The sequence below is a fragment of the Lactuca sativa genome, chromosome 9 (assembly GCF_002870075.4).
Source record: "Lactuca sativa cultivar Salinas chromosome 9, Lsat_Salinas_v11, whole genome shotgun sequence".
Taxonomy (NCBI): Eukaryota; Viridiplantae; Streptophyta; class Magnoliopsida; order Asterales; family Asteraceae; genus Lactuca; species Lactuca sativa.
The window spans coordinates 5,185,789-5,205,124 of NC_056631.2; the positions used below are offsets into that span (position 1 = coordinate 5,185,789).

A 19,336-nucleotide genomic window follows, 5' to 3' on the forward strand; every position below is an offset into this window, starting at 1 on the left:
CTTCAACACACAAAAAAAGGCTTCCATTAAATTTTCACTACATGCATACATACATACACATTTATATATACAAAATCAAGAAATCTGAGACTATATTTAGTTATCAGCTTCAAAACCAATTTATTTGCCTGTTTGGTATGATGGAATGAAAAAACTGTTTAGTTAATTTGAATCATTCCTTATCAAGAAATCTCAATACATCAACTGTCTTAAATGACAAATTTGCCCCTGTTAGAAAATTTCTAAAAAATAAGAAATCTCACCCTCACTTTCTTGATTCTTGAATTCCCCTTTTGCCCTTGCTGCAGCTTCAAGTTCTTAAGCTGTTCTCAGTTCTGATAAAGCGAGACTAGCAGCTAATTCCCTAAAGCTGTCAAAAGTAAAAAAGAAAAAGAATGAAAAGATGTGGCTTGACTAACTAAAGAAATATTGTATTGAAAAAACATATATCAATCATCACCTGTTGAATCATTTAAGGGTAGAAATTGTAACATAAATTAGGATAGGAATATTTAATAGACGCATACAAGAAAATTGGAAGCCCAGTTCCTGTATCAAGCTCCCGATTAAGCTGCAATAATGGAGAATTAGATGTTAATATAAAGCACAAGTTTTTGAAATCCATAATTTGAATCGGAGCCAATCTTCTTATCAAATTAATCAAAATGCGACAGAATCAAGAGCTGATTTGATCTGATCTTTCAGCAAGAGAGCAACACAATCACACAGTGACAGAGACAATCCATAAGGTAAAAATGACCTGCATGCCCACAAGTTGTTTTTGTAGTTAAAAGTAGCATAAAATTCATCCATGTTAATGATAAGAAGCCTCAAAAGTGGGTAGATAGATACCTACACTCATAAATATCTTTAGATACTTCCCTATAGTCATTTGCCTCAAGTATAAGCACCCCTGATTGATTTGATCTTTCAGCAAGAGAGCAACACAATCACACAGTTCTTGTGACAATCTAATGTCAGGGAAGTTTACAGGAGACCTATTAAAAGAAAAAGCATTCATATATTCATATACAAGATTTTTGTACTTGATTATAAAATAGCTACTCACTTGTTAACGAAGGAAGAAAGATTAGACCATATGACCAATATCACAAGAGCAAGTATTAGAAAGTGACAAAAAAATGGAACAAGATGATAACCTATCCTCACAAAGAGAAGCCATATGACAATTGCAGAGACCAAAATGGCACCATACATTTTCTTTTGTCGCCAGAGTAAAATATTAGCAACTGAAAATAGAGACTTAAGCCGATCAAGATATCTCAAATTCTGAATTGAATCCATTACATATTTTCATGATTTATATCAACAAATTCCATTGTCATATGTAAAAGAAATTCCATTTTCATCGACAACAGGTTAAAGATATGATTTGATCTAAAACTAAAATAAGATTGAGGAGATTTACTTTTTCCAGAACCGAGAGCAGCGTGTAGAGGTTTCCGGCGACCAAATAGGTGGCGTCTCCCCCATTGAAGTCCAACAACGATAATGGTGCCCTAGGGTTCCCGATGTCAATGGCACAACTCCGATTTAGCATCCTGTTGGTGTTGTTGTTGGTGTTGCTTTCCTTGAGATTCCTGAGATCGGTGTATCATCTTCTCAATAGATTGACACATTTCATTGAGTAGCTCTTTCATGGATCTCGAGAGGTCCTTCATATGTTCATGTTCAACACAATTTTGTTACCGATATACATTTAGGTGCTGTTTGTTTTTCCGAAGTGAAACTGTCTGAAGTCTGCGGACCACCTCTGCAGCCCTCTGCAGCAGAAGAGGTGGACCAAAGTGCTGCAGACTGTAATGAGAAGCATGTTTGTTTTTTTAACATCTGCAGACTGCTGCAGATATTAAAAAATTTAAAATAAAGTAATTTAATAAACTGAAGATATTTTTTAATACCAAAAATTTAATAATAATAGTCTTAAAACATTAAATAAAATTCAAACAACCAAATTAGTCTTATAATAACATTTTTAAATAAAATTCATAGAACCAGACTTTAATAATTTTCATTCCATATTTTGCATCAATTGTTCGGCAATTTCATCTCGTAACTGGGTCATATATGATGGGTTTTGGTCATAAGACATCCTATGTGCTCATACATACCTTAATGCTTGGATCTAGGTTTCTCTATTGTACATGCTTTGAATCCAAGACTATAAACCCTAATTCTAGCATATGTAAATCGATATTAACATATAATTAGGTTTGAGAACATACCTTGATTGTTATATAGCAATAACAATCCAATTCCTCCTTGAATTGACCTTGGAAAGCTGAGAGTCACAAGTGTCACTCCTCTAATGGCTTACAAACACCATAAGCAAGTGGAGAAGGTATAAAGAGAGAGGAGGGAGGTTAGAATTCGTCCTTAGGACCTCTTGGGAAGGGTTAGACGAATTCATGAGCCTTAGGGGGTTTATATAGGTGTAAAGATTAGGGTTTTAGTCCTTATCCTTATCTAGTTGCTTGCCCACCAAGCAACCATAAGATAAGTCTTAGAAACCCTTATCCTAGTCGAATTCTAAGGCATTATCTCCTTAAATTCGTTCACCCTATATTTAAGATAATCCTTACCTTATTTTGTAACTATCACATAATTACAATTCAACCCCTCTAGTTTAATTAATTACACTTGATCACAAAATTAATTCTTAATTAATTATTGACCAATATTAATTAAAAAAATATGATTTCTCCTTTAATATATTATTCTTATAACATATTAATAAATCATAATAACCTCTCTCTCTATTTATTTCTCCAATCAAGTTGCTTTGGTGAAGGCAACCCAAAAGGACCATGCACCATCGGGTCAAGTACATACCAAAATAGTTATGGACTTAGACACTAATCCAACAGTCTCCCACTTGGATAAGTCTAACAACTATTCTACGTATGACTTCGGATCCCGATCTGCAATCGTAGCTTTCCAAAGCCGCTGTCAACTCTGATCCTATCAGATACGCGTGTCCTTAGATAAGGGATCATATATTCCTCCATTCTAGATATCATATGAGATAGGATTTCAAATCATTCTCTTTGTACTATATCTCGATTTCCGATTTATGACGACTGACTAATTGAACAAATCAAATTAGCCCTAGCCCGGCCGAGCATTTACGTTTGTCATCACTAAACCATCGAGGGGCCCAAAGATATCGCTTTTATCCTACTTTGAATAAAAGGAACGGATAAACTTTGATACAATGCTCGCTTGCACTCACACACCGAATCACACACAACAATATGTTTTATAACACCAAGTTACTGGTGCGTTTACATATTATCAATGTGCAACCGATTCGCAAGATACAACTCACACATCTCAGTTTCAAGAATATAAGATGTTATCATCTCACCAATCACTCGTGATACAATTCATGGAGTGATCCAAGTGAGCGTAGGTTTAATCCAATGCTCAAATCATATTCGTAAGCACTCATGAACGTTGCAGCAAACATTTGCTTATGTCTAATACTTTTCTAGACAATCCACACACCAATTCATGACAGTCTTCATTCATATCTACTTCCAACATATGAACGACTGTGGCCCGTTCGAATAATTCGATTATTCTTAATAAATTCAATTATTCTGGAAGTCAAAACATGCAAATATGAAACACAAGAATAATACTAATCCCATATGGCCTCAAACCTTTGAGTATAATCAAAACTACTTTTATTTATCACCATATCGATTACTCATTATTTGTAGTTTCGGGTAATCGACTTCTTACTTGAATTACAACACTTGTCCCATGCTCCTAGCATGCACACAATGTTTACATATGGTTCTTACTTTGTGAAACAGATCATATTGAACACATTTCCAATCATTCTCATTTCACAACTCCAAATCCTTTTTCATAAGTGAAAGAATATCAAATTCTTGCTACTTATAGAATATGCTAGATTCTAACATTTTATGCAATGATCTCTTTTGTAATGTCACTGCACCAAAGTCACAAAGACTATTGCCAATGATATTACAAAGTCTTCTATCGTAGATTGTTACAAGACAATTCCATAGATGTGATGTCTCTCACTCAAAGTACTTTCTTTGAACATCCTTTTGCATAGAAGTTTCTAATCTAATCATAGATTTCTTAGTATTCAATTCCCAATATGGACACACTTCCATATGTTCCATATGACAACTCATTCTTAATAGAATCTTATCTATTCGTAATGATGTCGATATGGTCCATCCAATATGGAAATATTTCCATATTTTCCAATACTATACTTCCAACTACTCACAAGCGACCAATCCTCGTCGAACTTGGATTGTCCTTTGATAGTTGTTTAATTATTTTAGTCTAAACCGATTCTAGTCCTTTTTCCCTCTAAATGTGCTCGACATTTGGAAAATTTTAGAATGGTCAAACATTAAAGCATTTGCAATCGATCCTATTCCCGAAGCGTATGGGACACGACGCATAATGTTTTATTTGCTATGTTCTCAAAATTTGAATTGTGAAGAGGGATGCCGTAATCATAATCGAAATTTTAAGAACACACTTTGTACGTTTGACTAAATTTTATTAACATTTCTCAACCTAAACCTTTAGATTTGAAATGAAGCATAATATTCTCTCCCTTAATTATAGCAAAACAACTTTTCAACTATTGCGACTTTGCAAAGTATGACTCATGTTTTCTATAATTAATATTGCTAACCTTGAAATACTTTCCTTAATAATCATACAATCATAACTTTTATGCTCCCACTATCATGATGATTATTATAAAACATAACATTTATGCTCCCACTAGCTTCGACATGTATTCAGAAACAGCTTAACTTTCAGAAAAACAATACTTATTGAATTTCTTAAGTTCATGTTTCTAATACTTAGTGCTTTGAGAATCTTTTATCAAGGTTTCTTGAACTTATACACCTTTGCCTTCGATAGTTCATATGTGAGTCTAAACACTTAAGACTAATTGCCAAACCTCACAATTCAAATTATGGAAAGGGATACCATAACCATAATCGAATTCGAGAATGTAGTTTTACAATCACTATCTTCTTAAAATCTTTCTTAGTGAAAGCATTTCCTCACAATCATTTTCATGAAGGAGGAAATCTTATGACACTTAGATTTAAACGGTGTATGTGTTCCTATCCATGTGAATTTGTTAAAACTAAAGTTTATGACAAATTCAAACTCATATGGACCGAACTTTCTTAATCTCGATTTCATGCCTTATGGTAGCACAGCTGCCCACCATGTCTTCCAAGTAGTTAAGCAGCTCACCCTTTCCTATCAATGTACCTTTCATTGATTAAGGTGCTATGCCTTTTATGCGTTCAAAATGAGAACTCATAGAACTCACATGCATAATTAACTCGATTGGATTGGCACATAATCAAAATAATGTCAACACGATAGGTTGTAAACCTCAACTCGTGTGCTAGTGATGATCAATAAGGTTTATTTGATTTGTTCTTGAAACCTTTCAAGACCATTAAGGCTCCCACTGACTCCTTGACATATAAGATTCTTTTGTCAATAAACATTTGCTGACAAACAAATATTTAAGAGTTAGTGTAGCTTTTATCAAGAACACTTCATAAATTGGTCCTAGTCGGTCTTTGTCTTATTCAAGACATCACAACTTTCCACATTTGATGAATGTTGTAAACCTTTAATACTTTTCACTCATTGTCACAATCTTAACTTCAGACTTGTTATTGGAACGAAGTATGATTGACTTATTGATTTAACCATTTCTTCAATTCTTGATTCCTCTTCTTAGACATACAATTGTACTAAGACTCACTTAGAGGATCAATTGAGATATGGTTCTTAATCATTAAGACCTATCATAAAGCATAAAAGGTACTCTCCCTTCTTCTTAGAATGGAGAAACTTTTATCTTTCTGCCTACTTGATTCTTCTTATTCGTTCTGCTATTGATCTAAACCCTTTAATCAATTCAGAATTACACTTAATCTTGTAAGTATAATCATATTTATTAAACCTTTAGTAAATCATGACGAATATCTTTGTTACTCTTATGGTGGACTTGATCAACATGCAACTTTGTGTATTCGATCTCCAAGTCCTTCACTTGACACTTTGTCAATGAATTAGTCTAATTTCCAAATATGAAATTTCTCATTCATCGTGCAACCAAGTTGCATGATTCCAAATTTCTATCCAATTGAAACTTGGGCGATGAGAAACTCTCCCTATTTGGTAAATTCTCGACTTTTCCATAAACACCATAAATAAGAATCATATCCATTTGTTGTAGAAATATGCAAACACCAATTTTCATAACGATTTCATTGCAAGGAAATAAATAAATAAATAAATAAGTCAAACAAAAATTTATTTTATTTATAAAGCAGCGGAAAACATTTGTCCTTACAATGCAAAATCCATTGAAAACTATGTATTTCAAAAGAAAAAAATTCTAACAACTCTATCATAACTATCTAAGCTCAAAATCTAATCTTCAAGTCCATGCGATCAAGATCCATTCCTTGTGATTAGATTCATCTTGCTCTTTCACCAAGCTTCCTTTCTTTTCACCGATCCTATAAAACATTCAAATGCAATCTTATTACATTATGTATTAAGAATTAATGAATAGGAACTTAATGGAGTTAGATAGTGGATTTTACCTGAAGTGCAGCCATACTCTTTGACTCTCCCATCTTCTGGACTCTTCAGGCTCTTTGGGCAGACTTGTATCCAACGCCCTTTCTTTTGGCAACAAACGCAGGTCGGTTCTCCTAGAATGTCCTCGGAAGCATGGTTGGTTGACTTTCCCAACAAATACGCTCCATTGCTTCGCCAAATCATCTCTGATTCAGCTGCAATGAGCATGTAAGTTAGGTCAATGAGGTTGTCGTCATGATCCATCATATAATACTTTCTTTTGAACTCATTATATGATAAAGGAAGTGACTGCAAAACCCAATTCACAGCCAACTGATCTGGGAATGACACACCCAACATTATCAACCTATCAATGTGTGATTTCATTCCTAGAACGTGGGCACACACGGGTTTACCATCTTCATATTTCATTTCCAATAGGGCTTTAGTGATATTGAACCTTTCAATTCTTCGATATTGTGGGTTAGGGAGAACAATAGGAGGAGGAGGAGGAAGTGAAGCATGATTTCTCGTTCCTCGATTGAATCGTGGAATACCATCTTCATGTGGAATGCTTGTTCCACGGGATTTGGGAAGACCATAGTTGTCGAACTTTGACATCTACAAAACGGGAGAAAACGAATTCAAGTTAGTTGATTGAATGAATCCTTAGTAAATCACCCAAATGAGATACTAAGGCTAGGACCCAACACAATATTCTACAACTCGGGAGAGGGATGCCGTAACCCTAATTGCAGAATATTTGAAGGTAAGTGAATGACGATTCACTAATTTCCACCACGAAACGAAAAAGAATTTAAGTTTTAAATCTATGAAAACTCCTAGATCCTTTGAGATTCATTGAACTTTCAATGGCATGTTTAAATCTCGATATGCCCCTCTTGTTTGTGACTGGGATGCCGAGGATCACAAAGCGGGTGTGAATAACCATGCAAACTTACATGGTGCCCTCACATGTTACAGTCACCTATTCGATGTGCCGGTAAACCACACACGCTCCACCAAACTATGACAAACATTGAGTCACCCTTTTCTACCTTTGCTTAGACCCATTTAGTGTGCCGGTTAACCACACACGCTCCACTAACGTCTTCGCAAGGGCACAAAGTGTAATTTCATGGAATTGCATCAATTCACTTTTGCCTAAGTAACTAAGATTGGGAATTTTATGAAAACATTTAGTTACTTTTATATACTTTATTATACTTATAATGGAAGGTTTCGTCCTATCCTAACCGTTCGGCTAACGACCCTCCACTAGTCAAGAGTGCGGTGGGTAAGAGTGGATACCCATTCAATCGCCATTTTATAGGCAATTTCCTTAAACACCCCTTATAGACCAGCTTCGTGAATGAGGCCTACTAACGGTAAGACTGAATTTTACTCATACTTATATATAATGTTAGACTTTTAATGTTATATATAGTATAGGGTGTATTTTACACTTTTAAAATATTAGGTGGTTCAATTTAACAATTATACTTTTAATTCACTTAAATTGTAAAGCTAAACTTTTATGGATTTATTAAACCTCTTTAATTAAACACCTTAATTAGTTAATAAAACCATAAGGGTGTGATTTGAACTTTTTCAAAACTATACTTGAGTTTTAGAATTTAACATTCCTAATTAAACTTTTAATCAACTTTTAAATTCCAAAACTTGAGGGCAAGTTTTGAAACATTTCAACACATTAGGGTTTAGAATTTAAATATGCATCAAAATTAAACTATTTAATCAAAATTTAAATTCCAAAACTTGAGGGCAAGTTTTGAAACCTTTTTCAAAACATTAGGGTTTCAACTATTTAAATTTCAAAACAACAAAACTTTTGGGGTTCAAATTTAAACTATAAAACCTAAAGGGCCATATATGAAACTTTTCACAACAACAAGGATCAAATAACAAATAATTCAAATTAACATTTAATCACATAATTATCCATATTTGATGATTTCTTGCAAAATAATTTATCAATAATTAATCAATTATTTTATAAGGAAACTATTATCCTATTAATTGATAAATATCTTCAATTAGATTAAAATTATAGTCAAATATATCCTATAATCGGATTAATATTAATCTAACATGATAAGGTAATTATCCCAATGCAAAAACAGCAAGAAATCCCGAGATAAGCACTATCTGACGCACCGACTCGCCGAGTCACCCTCTGGAACTCGCCGAGTAGGGCTGACTCGCCGAGTCCAAGAGTGACTCGCCGAGTCAGGTCGAACAGTGAGGCCAAAACACGATTTTTAGTTACATCAAGCATCAATACAATAGAAACCAATCATGGCTCTGATACCACTGATGGGTTTTGGTCATAAGACATCCTATGTGCTCATACATACCCTAATGCTTGGATCTAGGTTTCTCTATTGTACATGCTTTGAATCCAAGACTATAAACCCTAATTCTAGCATATGTAAATCGATATTAACATATAATTAGGTTTGAGAACATACCTTGATTGTTATATAGCAATAACAATCCAATTCCTCCTTGAATTGACCTTTGAAAGCTGAGAGTCACAAGTGTCACTCCTCTAATGGCTTACAAACACCATAAGCAAGTGGAGAAGGTATAAAGAGAGAGGAGGGAGGTTAGAATTCGTCCTTAGGACCTCTTGGGAAGGGTTAGACGAATTCATGAGCCTTAGGGGGTTTATATAGGTGTAAAGATTAGGGTTTTAGTCCTTATCCTTATCTAGTTGCTTGCCCACCAAGCAACCATAAGATAAGTCTTAGAAACCCTTATCCTAGTCGAATTCTAAGGCATTATCTCCTTAAATTCGTTCACCCTATATTTAAGATAATCCTTACCTTATTTTGTAACTATCACATAATTACAATTCAGCCCCTTTAGTTTAATTAATTACACTTGATCACAAAATTAATTCTTAATTAATTATTGACCAATATTAATTAAACAAATATGATTTCTCCTTTAATATATTATTCTTATAACATATTAATAAATCATAATAACCTCTCTCTCTATTTATTTCTCCAATCAAGTTGCTTTGGTCAAGGCAACCCAAAAGGACCATGCACCATCGGGTCAAGTACATACCAAAATAGTTATGGACTTAGACACTAATCTAACAATATATTCACGGTCCGCTGTAGTACCATGTGTTGGATTCTCATCTTCATCATTATCAACGACTGCATTGTTATTCCGAACCGAGACATTTGGTTCATCATATCGTGCAAAAAACTCATCAGGTAGCCCCTCTCTTCTTATAAAATTATGAAGCGCAAAACATGCTAGGGTAATGTTTCGTTTTGTAACCAACGAGAATGGTGCCATCCTCTTTAATATAGGGAATCGTGCTTTCAAGACACCAAAAGCCCGCTCAATGACATTCCGAAGTTTTGCGTGTGCATGGTTAAATTTTTCTTTATTCTTTAATGCAAGTCTTCGACGGAAATCTCCAAGCCAATACCTCACATTACGGTACGGTGCCATAAAACCTCGAATGTTTGCCTAGGCGGCATCACTAAGATAATATTTATCTGTAAAAAACAAAAAAAATTCATTTATTCTTCAAGCTAAGATAAAACTATTTAAATAACCATAAATTTACCTGGTGGTGGAAGCGGGAATGGTGCATGTGGATTTGCTAATGCTTCTGATAAAATTCTAGAATTGTGTGCTATCCCTTCCCAACCGGCCACAACAAACGTAAACATCATGTTGAAGTCACATATTGCCAATGCGTTTTGGTAACAATCGCCTTTTCCCCTACTTCTATATAAATCCCGTTTGTTTGCAGGGACAACAGCATGTATCAAAGTGCCATCAAGTGCACCAACTGCTCCCTTGAACACCCGTCGTAGCCTCCTATTATGTCCTGTAATGTTTGGATTCGGATAAAAAGAAGTTGGCATTATAATGTCATGCGCGAAAAGCAACATTTTGTCCAACACTTCATGAAAAAACTTATGAATAGTTTGCTTTGAGTGTTGAAATCTCCACTTGATAATCACATAACGTTGGTTATGACTGATCATCATCAAAAACATAGCCATCTTCTCCTCAACCGACACATGTTTGCTATCCTTTAACGCGTAGTTTACTCTAAAATGAGCACATAGCCAAACAAATGATTCACGGGACATGCATAGCACTTCAATACATTGTAGAGGATTACGGTGAAGTAACTCTAACGTAAATTCATGTCCCGTCATTTCCGAATTGTTGTCCTGCACTCGTTTGACACGGCTCTTCCAAAAGTAGCGAATGTACAAGTACATAAGAATTATGAGTAGTATCTTTTTGTCATGATCCATTACAAACCTATTAATCAACAAAACATAACATAACATAACATAAAAAAATAACATAAATCTCAAGTACAAAAAAACATAAAACAAATTTCAAGTGCCAAAGAACATAACATAAATCTCAAGTACCAAAAAAAGATAACATAAATTTCAAGTACCAAATAACATAACATAAATCTCAAGTACCAAATAACATAACATCCAAGTACCAAATACTAAAAATAACATTCAAGTAGCAAATAACCAAAAAACATAACCATATAGTTCCAAAACATGCAATTAAAACCTAAACAACTCAAACATGTAAAGTTAACGAACAATTTTTCCATCCTTTAAAACTCCCAAACTTGTAGCTGTCATCTCGATCCATCCTCTTAATATTCGTGGATCATTAGGCAAATTTACCCACATCTCTCTCATATTCATGGTCCCTCCAAAAATGTGATACACAACAAATTGTAGAGGGTTTATTGGGTCTAACTCGAGCAACTCAAGCTTCTCTAAAAATTGGGGAATTGTTGGCCCTTGAGTCAAATGGCGTAGAGCTTTTTGCATCTCTAGTGCTAAATCATCAGCAGTAATAGAAGCTTTAGGCGAGGCAGAAGAAGGTGGACCAGGTGAGGCACTAGGAGCTCGAGGTCTAGGAGTTGAGGGTTTAGCCCTTTTGTTGGGGTTACTAGAAGGTGAAGCAGCAGAAGGTGAATCAGCAGAAGGTGAAGCAGTAGAAGGTGGAGGCTAAGAATAATGCTCACTAGTATGATTGGAAAAGAAATCATCTTCATCTATGTTAATGGAAGGGGCGTCCATAAGATGTAGTGGTGCGACATGGAAAGAAGATGATCCATGTCCTGATGGTGTTTGGGATGTGGCATAACTGAGATTACCAGATGCACTGTTTCCACCAAAGAGTTCTGCACAAAGCTCTGGAAACAATAATGGGACGCTTTTCAAAGAAGCAGCTTTCGGATGTCCCTAAACGCAATCAATGTAACAAAAGTAATATAAGAATAAATGGCAACTATATAAACAAAATACATATAAATATGTGTATGTATATATACCTTTTTAAAGTCCTCCCACTCCTCATTTGTTAAGTTAAAAGTATTTGTTTGTGGATTGTAAAGGTTTCCAGTTTTGTTTTTTAAGTATAACCATCATATGTATTTGGCTTTAAGGTTATCATAGGCGTTTTTTAATTGTCGTTGATTCAAATCCACTACATACTTTTCCTTAATGGTTGTTCCTAACTTGTTCCATGATTATTTGTGCAAACTCAAGCCTTTTCTACCCACGGTTTGCATTTCTTCAATACAAGTTTGCAATAAGCATTTTGTTTGCTCATTGGTCCATGTATGTTTATCTCCCATTGCTAACAACAAAAAATATATATATATATATATATATATATATATATATATATATATATATATATATATATATATATATATATATAATACACACTTTAGCTACAAAGATTAATCATATTTCAGCATAATCAACAAATAAGTTTAGCATATTCAACAACAATATATCATGAATGAACAAAAAAAAACCATACAACCAAAGATTATACAGCACAATCAACAAATAAGTTTAACAATTTAAGCACAAACTTGCATGTAAACATAAACTTGATCTCCATTCAAGAAATACAAGTGATAACAATTCAATAATTAATTTAAAAAAAAACCATTTCAGCAAAGAGGTGGACCAATTCAACAAAGATTTATGATTTCAACGTGTAAACTTGCACACCATATATCAACATTCAATATTCAACAAATATAAATTTCAACAAAGGTTTCAGCACACCATAGAATATGTTTAAAGAACACCATACGATTCAACAAAGGTTTATGGTTTCAGCACACCATATGATTCAACAAAGGTTTATGATTTCAGCATAAATCAACATTTAACATTCAACAAATATAAATTTCAGCACACCATAGCATCTGTTTAAAGAAAAATTATATCATAAATTTTACATTCAACAAAGATTTTAACAAAGGTTGTAACATCTCAGCAGCAAAATCCTAACTCAAATCAATAAATTGGTACTCAAATTCATACAATTGGTACTCAAATGCATAAGAAATCATAAAATTGATACTCAAATTCATATAATAGGTACTCAAATGCATAAGAAATTAGGAAAAAAAACTTACTTGATCTTGAAACCGAGGGCAGCAAGAAATCAGAAGTTTGGTACTCAAATTCATACAATTGGTACTCAAATGCGTAAGAAATCATAAAATTACAACTCCAGCATCCGTGGCGTGGAAATGACTCTACTCAAATTCATGCAATCGCTACTCAATTCAACAAGAAATTAGAAAAAAAAAGTTACATGTTGTATGAAGCAGCGGCGACCGGCGATGGCAACAGCAAGCAGCAGCGGCGACCGACGTTTGGGGGTTAACGGCGACCGGCGATGGGGTGGCAGCGAAGGCTGGATTCGAACCACCTCTGGATCGAACGTTGGGAATGATGCCGAGAAGAAGAAGGAGAAAGAATGAGTAGTGTCGTTTTTTTTGTTTAGGGCATATGGAGTTTTTTTTAGATAGGTTAGAAGTGGTTCGAAGAGTTAAGTCCACTGATGTGTGGGGAAGAGGACGGGTAGAAGTTTTTGAGTCCGAAGTCTGCAAAAAAACAAATTGCTGCGAACCTAAAAGTGTTGTGCGTGTGCGTGTGCTACGCCACACAACACTAAGAGGTTAGAAGAGCTTTTTAAAAAAAAAAACAAACACAACCTTACACAACCCTAAACCTTCGATGGATTTTTGGTAGTTTTGTGTTGTCTATAGCTACCGTCGACTTCTTCGGATGTTGCAGATAGCACTTGTGTAGTAATACCCTAAATCGCCGGCTCTCTAAGAGTAAGAAAAAGGAGTGCGATTTTTATGGAACCCTAGCTTTATGTCGATTCTTTAAAGGTTGAAGCAGGAAATGAGAAAGAGTTAATTAGGTCATGGAAAAGAGAAGGGTTTTGAGCTGGTAGAAGATGAGAAAAAGGCAGGGGGATTAAATTTTTGGGATCTAATAGGTGGATGAAATCCCGCCATAAAAATGTGTGTTTCATTAAAAATTATAAAGCGACACACTTAGATGACGCACATTTTATGAAAGGCGCCCTCCGCATTTCCTTTTTTTTTTCTTTTCTGACACTAATTTTAGGGCACGCACAAATGGGTGTACTCTATCCTTTAAATTTTGCAAAACTGACACTATTTTTTAGGGCACACACAAATGTGCGTCCTCTATCAGTGAGTGTCATTGTTTGTGCGTCATTAAAGGGTTGTTTTCTAGTAGTGTCATAATACTAGCATGAACCCTAATTGCTTTTACCAAAATTTTCTAATTTAGCCCTAACAATTTTAATGAAAAAATTTCAAAATTTTCAAAATTTAACTAAAATTTTAACTAATGTAACCAACCCCCTACCCCACACTTAATTTATGCAATGTCCCCATTGCATACTACGCATGATAAAAAAAACATAAAAGGAAAGAGAGAATTGGAACAAACTCCCCTGGGATAGTAGTTGTGAGGTTGATATTCTTCAATTTAGCTCCATCTTCAGCTTACTTTAGACATGGTAACAGCTCATCCATGTCTTGGGTGTCATTATCTTGTGCAGTTGACAACTCTAAATATATAGGATAAAGCTTCTTGGAAACACTCGTAAAATGATCTTAATAAATATAGACAATGCCAGTGTCGAATGGAATCAAATCGTCAACTAAAATATAAAAAGAATGAGCAACTCGCCAAGTTTTATGTGGAGACTCACCGAGTTGAATCGATATACTCGCATAAATCTTGATTTTTTGCTTGGACTCGTCGAGTTAGTATTATGCACTCGACGAGTTCTTGAGACTGTTCAGGTCTTTTCTTCTTTCTGCCTCAACTTTAATTTTGTGTTCAAGGAGAGTATCAAGGTAATACAACTCCTCATTTTCATCAGGGACGAGACTATTTTTAATCAAATATAAACATCGGACTCAACATATCGCTCAAAGTCTTCTAATCTTCTCGTAAACGACTCGACCCCTCACTTTAATTCCCTCACGCTTTAAGAATTTGCTCTAATATCACCCTAGCTTCTGCAAAGATCAAAGACAAAACCACGTAATAAAAAGGAAAACAAACATCAAAATAAAAATTCCTAAATTATCCCTAAATACTACAAGTTTAAACGAAAAAGAAAAGCAAACTCTAATGACGGGTTGCCTCCCGCAAGCGCTTCTTTTTGTGCGAGTCTTGAGCAGCACTCCCAACTTAATAAACATCCAATAAACTCAACGCCAATACATCCGTTGCATTGAATATGTTCTTTGAACCAATTTGTAAAATTTGGCACTTTTCTTCTAAAATTGGCCAAACAAGCTTGAATACATAAAACCCAAGAATTCTGACAACGCTTGGGACCGGTCGGGCACTAATCAGAAATGGATCGTGATTCAGAACTTTCTCCAAATTTGGAGTCGTCACCCATGCTTCGAAACACAAACCGGAAGAATAAGGGACCACGTCGTGGTAATGGTCAAACCACGGCTTGGTTCCTGCAACTTAGGTTATTCTTGTTCTTCACCTGACATCTCTGCTAGCAATCTTTCCAACTCCTCTAAATCTTTTTCTGGATTAAATTCTTCATCTTGTATAATTAGCTCTTGTAACTCAGATTGCTCTTGTGTGTTGGGCAAGATGTTATCTATCCATCTTCTAAATTCCTTCAAATCATCATCTGAGTCATACTCCTCATCTTCTTGCTAAATGTCCTATACTACTTCCTCAAGAAAAGCATCAAGAGCATTGAGATTCGGAAAATACATAATAAATAAAAAAAATTAAACTAAATAAAAAAAATTAATCAATAAATTAAAAACAATAACAATTAGCAAATAAAATTAACTATTTGAACCGTTCTCCGGCAACGGCGCCAAAAACTTGATGTGTGTGAACTCAACTAGTTTTATTCCTACTTCTAAATTATAAATTAATCACACAAAAGGCAGTGGACCTGTCAATTGGTGGTATAGATCTAGTAAGCAGGGTATCGAACTCAGGGAACGACAATTAAACTAATTACTAAAATTATCTAAAAACAAAATAGAAAATAATAAAAGAGGGGTTTTCTCTAGTTTTACAAGACTAGAAACTTACTAACAATTAAACTAAATAACTAACTAACAACTAAGCAAGCAAAGATCAACTAAATTCAATATCTAAAGGGACTTTTATTTAGGTTCGACTCAATTGATCCTATGGTTGATTTAATGGTAATAATGCAATGGATTAACCTTTTATTGGCTACTGATTCAGGTGATTAGATTCACATTCGCTATGCTAATCCTTAGAAAATATACTAATTCAAGCAGTGGTCAGTTGTCTAAATTAATTAATTATCTAGGTTATTTATTCGGGTTAAATAAGACTTGAAATGGTTAATCAAATTGGTCAATTCAATTAGCCTCTTGTTGTTGGTTTATCAAACAAGCTCACACATTAACTTACCCATTCTCTAATTAATCCTAGTTTCATATTCACTAATCCTAGGCACATAATAAAGTGTTCAAATAAATCACATGAGGTAAACAATTAAGAGATGTTCATGCAGCCTAATTGTGTTCCTATTAACAGAAAATAGTTATGGTTAATGCATAAGGATCTTTAACAAGCTTAATTCAACAAAATCACCAATTAAAAGTTAATCCTACCATTAATCAAACCATAGTCTCAAAATTGTCTTACCCAAACAGAAGCTAGCAAGTTTAGCTCATGATTAAAGCAGTAGAAAACTCAAAAACGAAATTCAATAACATAAACATGGTTCAAGTACTAGATCTAGTTAAGATAAATCAAAGTATGCCTTAATTATCCTTCAAAACTTGAATTGGGTTGAATCTTCACTCTTCCTGGTGCCTTTTTTCGCTCTGAATCGCAGCTCCTCCTTCTAGGGTTCTCCTATATGCTAGGGTATCGGGCAGGAACGCCCTTTATATATATTTTCACAAAACAGAGGTGACTCATCGAGTCCAATGACCTACTCGTTGAGTCCGTCACTTAAAGCCCGTGTGCGGCAAGTCAGCGACTCCAGAATCACGAAAGTTCGACGTGACTCGTCGCGTTGAGGCCCAACTCGTCGAGTCCGTTTGGAATCAGCATTTTTTCAAAACACGAAAGTCATCCGAAATTTTGTCTAGTTTTTAGAACATTTTTCATCTCTTCAATCGGAGTTATAGTTCATGAGATATGGCTAAAACACTGATGAGGGGTCATGCTTTCCAGCAACATCCTTCTTTCTTCAAAATCCAAGATCCAAGCCTCCAATCGCTAGTTTCGCTTCCTTTTCTATCCGAGCATGTCATTGTTGATGAAAAATGAAATTCTAAACTAATTAAACACCTTTTTTCATTAAATGAGATAAAATCAACATAAAGTATTAAGATAATGCATGAATTTTATAACTAAATATGCCCATATCAGAGTCGCCAATGACTAAGAACACGTTGACGACAATCCGAAACCCATCCTCTACTGCTCAAAACTCATGCGACAATACTCGTACCGACTCTAAAGTTGGTTTCCAAATCAACTGTTTCCCTTCCCAGAGTGCATATAGCAATCCATGCATCAACCCATAAATTTTCTACAGTCGAAACTGGACCTCATGAGCCAACTGCCTCAAACTCAACCACTACAACTCGAAGAATTCCTAACCACAATAAGGTTCCTGACCAACGGTTACATGCTACGGATACACTCATCTTTTCCTGAACACGTACAACATGCATCATCTCGCTCTGCACATTGCCCCATCCACCAATAACCCAAATCTAATGTGTCCATATTGTAGATCTCCATAACCAGTTCTCTATCCGCACTTGAACAGACCGCTGATCTTTCTCAATAGAATACCCAGTTCTCCCTCACTCAAGGTTCGAACCGTCACCAAATGGGCATACCAACAGTCTACTCCATAGACTATTTTACTAGGTACATCATACTTGACTCTTGGAACGTACATCGTAACGCTCGATGTTCTTCCCGATAAAGACTAAAAAACTCCAAATATCCCGAACCTCAGATGAAATTCTCGGAATCCTCCCCACGTTACTATCTCTAGTCATCTCGAAATCTCATACCGAAACATCGTTGGATATCCCAATTGTCCCGAAATAGTCACGACTCTCGATCTGTAAATAATGCACTATCACACACCTCATCTCCGATCTCTCAACCAACATTCCATCAGGTGGATCATCATAGAAGCAAGAGACCTCACTCTCACAGTCGATACACAACGCAACAATGAGGGTCGTTGCCCCGGTATACTCCTCTTGATCACTTGGAACTACTGCTAAAAAGTATGCCTTACTCAACTAAGGCATCTCCTTGTCATCATCCATCTCGGTTCTCACGAATGACTCTCTCACGGAATAGGAAATACCTCTTAGCGAACATACCACAATTACTCTGGTGAAAATATCGTAATTATGTGCTACCCTTCGGGGTTACCTCCAAACTCTAGAACCGGAAACTCGTTATCTCGTTCGCTTCACACGAGAAGTGGAATAATGTAATTCTTCTCACAAGATGTGGCATCTTAACCATCGGTCCATCACTCAACTCAACCTGCAATCCTCCTCTGCGTATCACCTCCACTTTTCCTCAAGCCCTGTGTCTCCAACTGGTAGCCCACCAGTCAACTCCACGGGATCTAAACTTAGTCTCCTCACAAGGTACACTCTATTAAAGCTCAACCGACATGGCCCTCTGGCCCCACAATTTACCATATACATTCTCAGTTTGAACACCTATCATCGGATAACTGGTAAAAATGGCAACACACTTTACTACGAATCATGTTACTAGAACCATGTTATCTCCCTACTACCTGCTATATAGAACCTCTAGAATCCTACCCGTTTCGAGTATGGTTCCTCTGCTTTCAGTAGTACGGGCCCATACTACCTGCCACATCTACCCATACTTTTCACACAGATCGTCCCAGATTTCCTAAGTAGCTGCTCAACCTTCTCGATCACCAATCCCATCACACATGGTCGCTCTCCATCGAATACTCTCCCTATCAGCGTACTCATCTGACTTAGGTATCTCCCTAGGCTCTTCCTAGGTTCTTACACTTCTCTACCATCAGCTACTAAAGAACTCCTCATGATGCCAGCCATCTACCTCCTGAATATCATCATATTTACTTAGTAGCTGTCTCCCATCATCAAGAGTTCCACAAAGCACTAAGGAAGCAACATTCAGGCATCAAATCACCTCCACTAACACATAAAACCTCTCTAGCACACAAATCCACTCGCTCTATCCACGACTCTAAAAGGCATTACCGACTCAGGCAA

General features: G+C 35.6%; 1 protein-coding gene across 1 annotated transcript; it reads right to left on the minus strand.

Moving 5' to 3' along the window:
- Positions 1 to 318: 318 nt before the first annotated feature.
- LOC111920269 (reticulon-like protein B5) lies at positions 319 to 9,984 on the minus strand. The gene is made up of 7 exons (XM_023915857.1): positions 9,778 to 9,984; positions 1,430 to 1,520; positions 1,070 to 1,250; positions 857 to 998; positions 728 to 760; positions 528 to 571; positions 319 to 370 (listed from the first exon to the last, which is right to left on the minus strand). The coding sequence occupies exons 1-7, from the start codon at positions 9,982 to 9,984 to the stop codon at positions 319 to 321; spliced, it is 750 nt and encodes a 249-aa protein (XP_023771625.1).
- Positions 9,985 to 19,336: the final 9,352 nt, after the last annotated feature.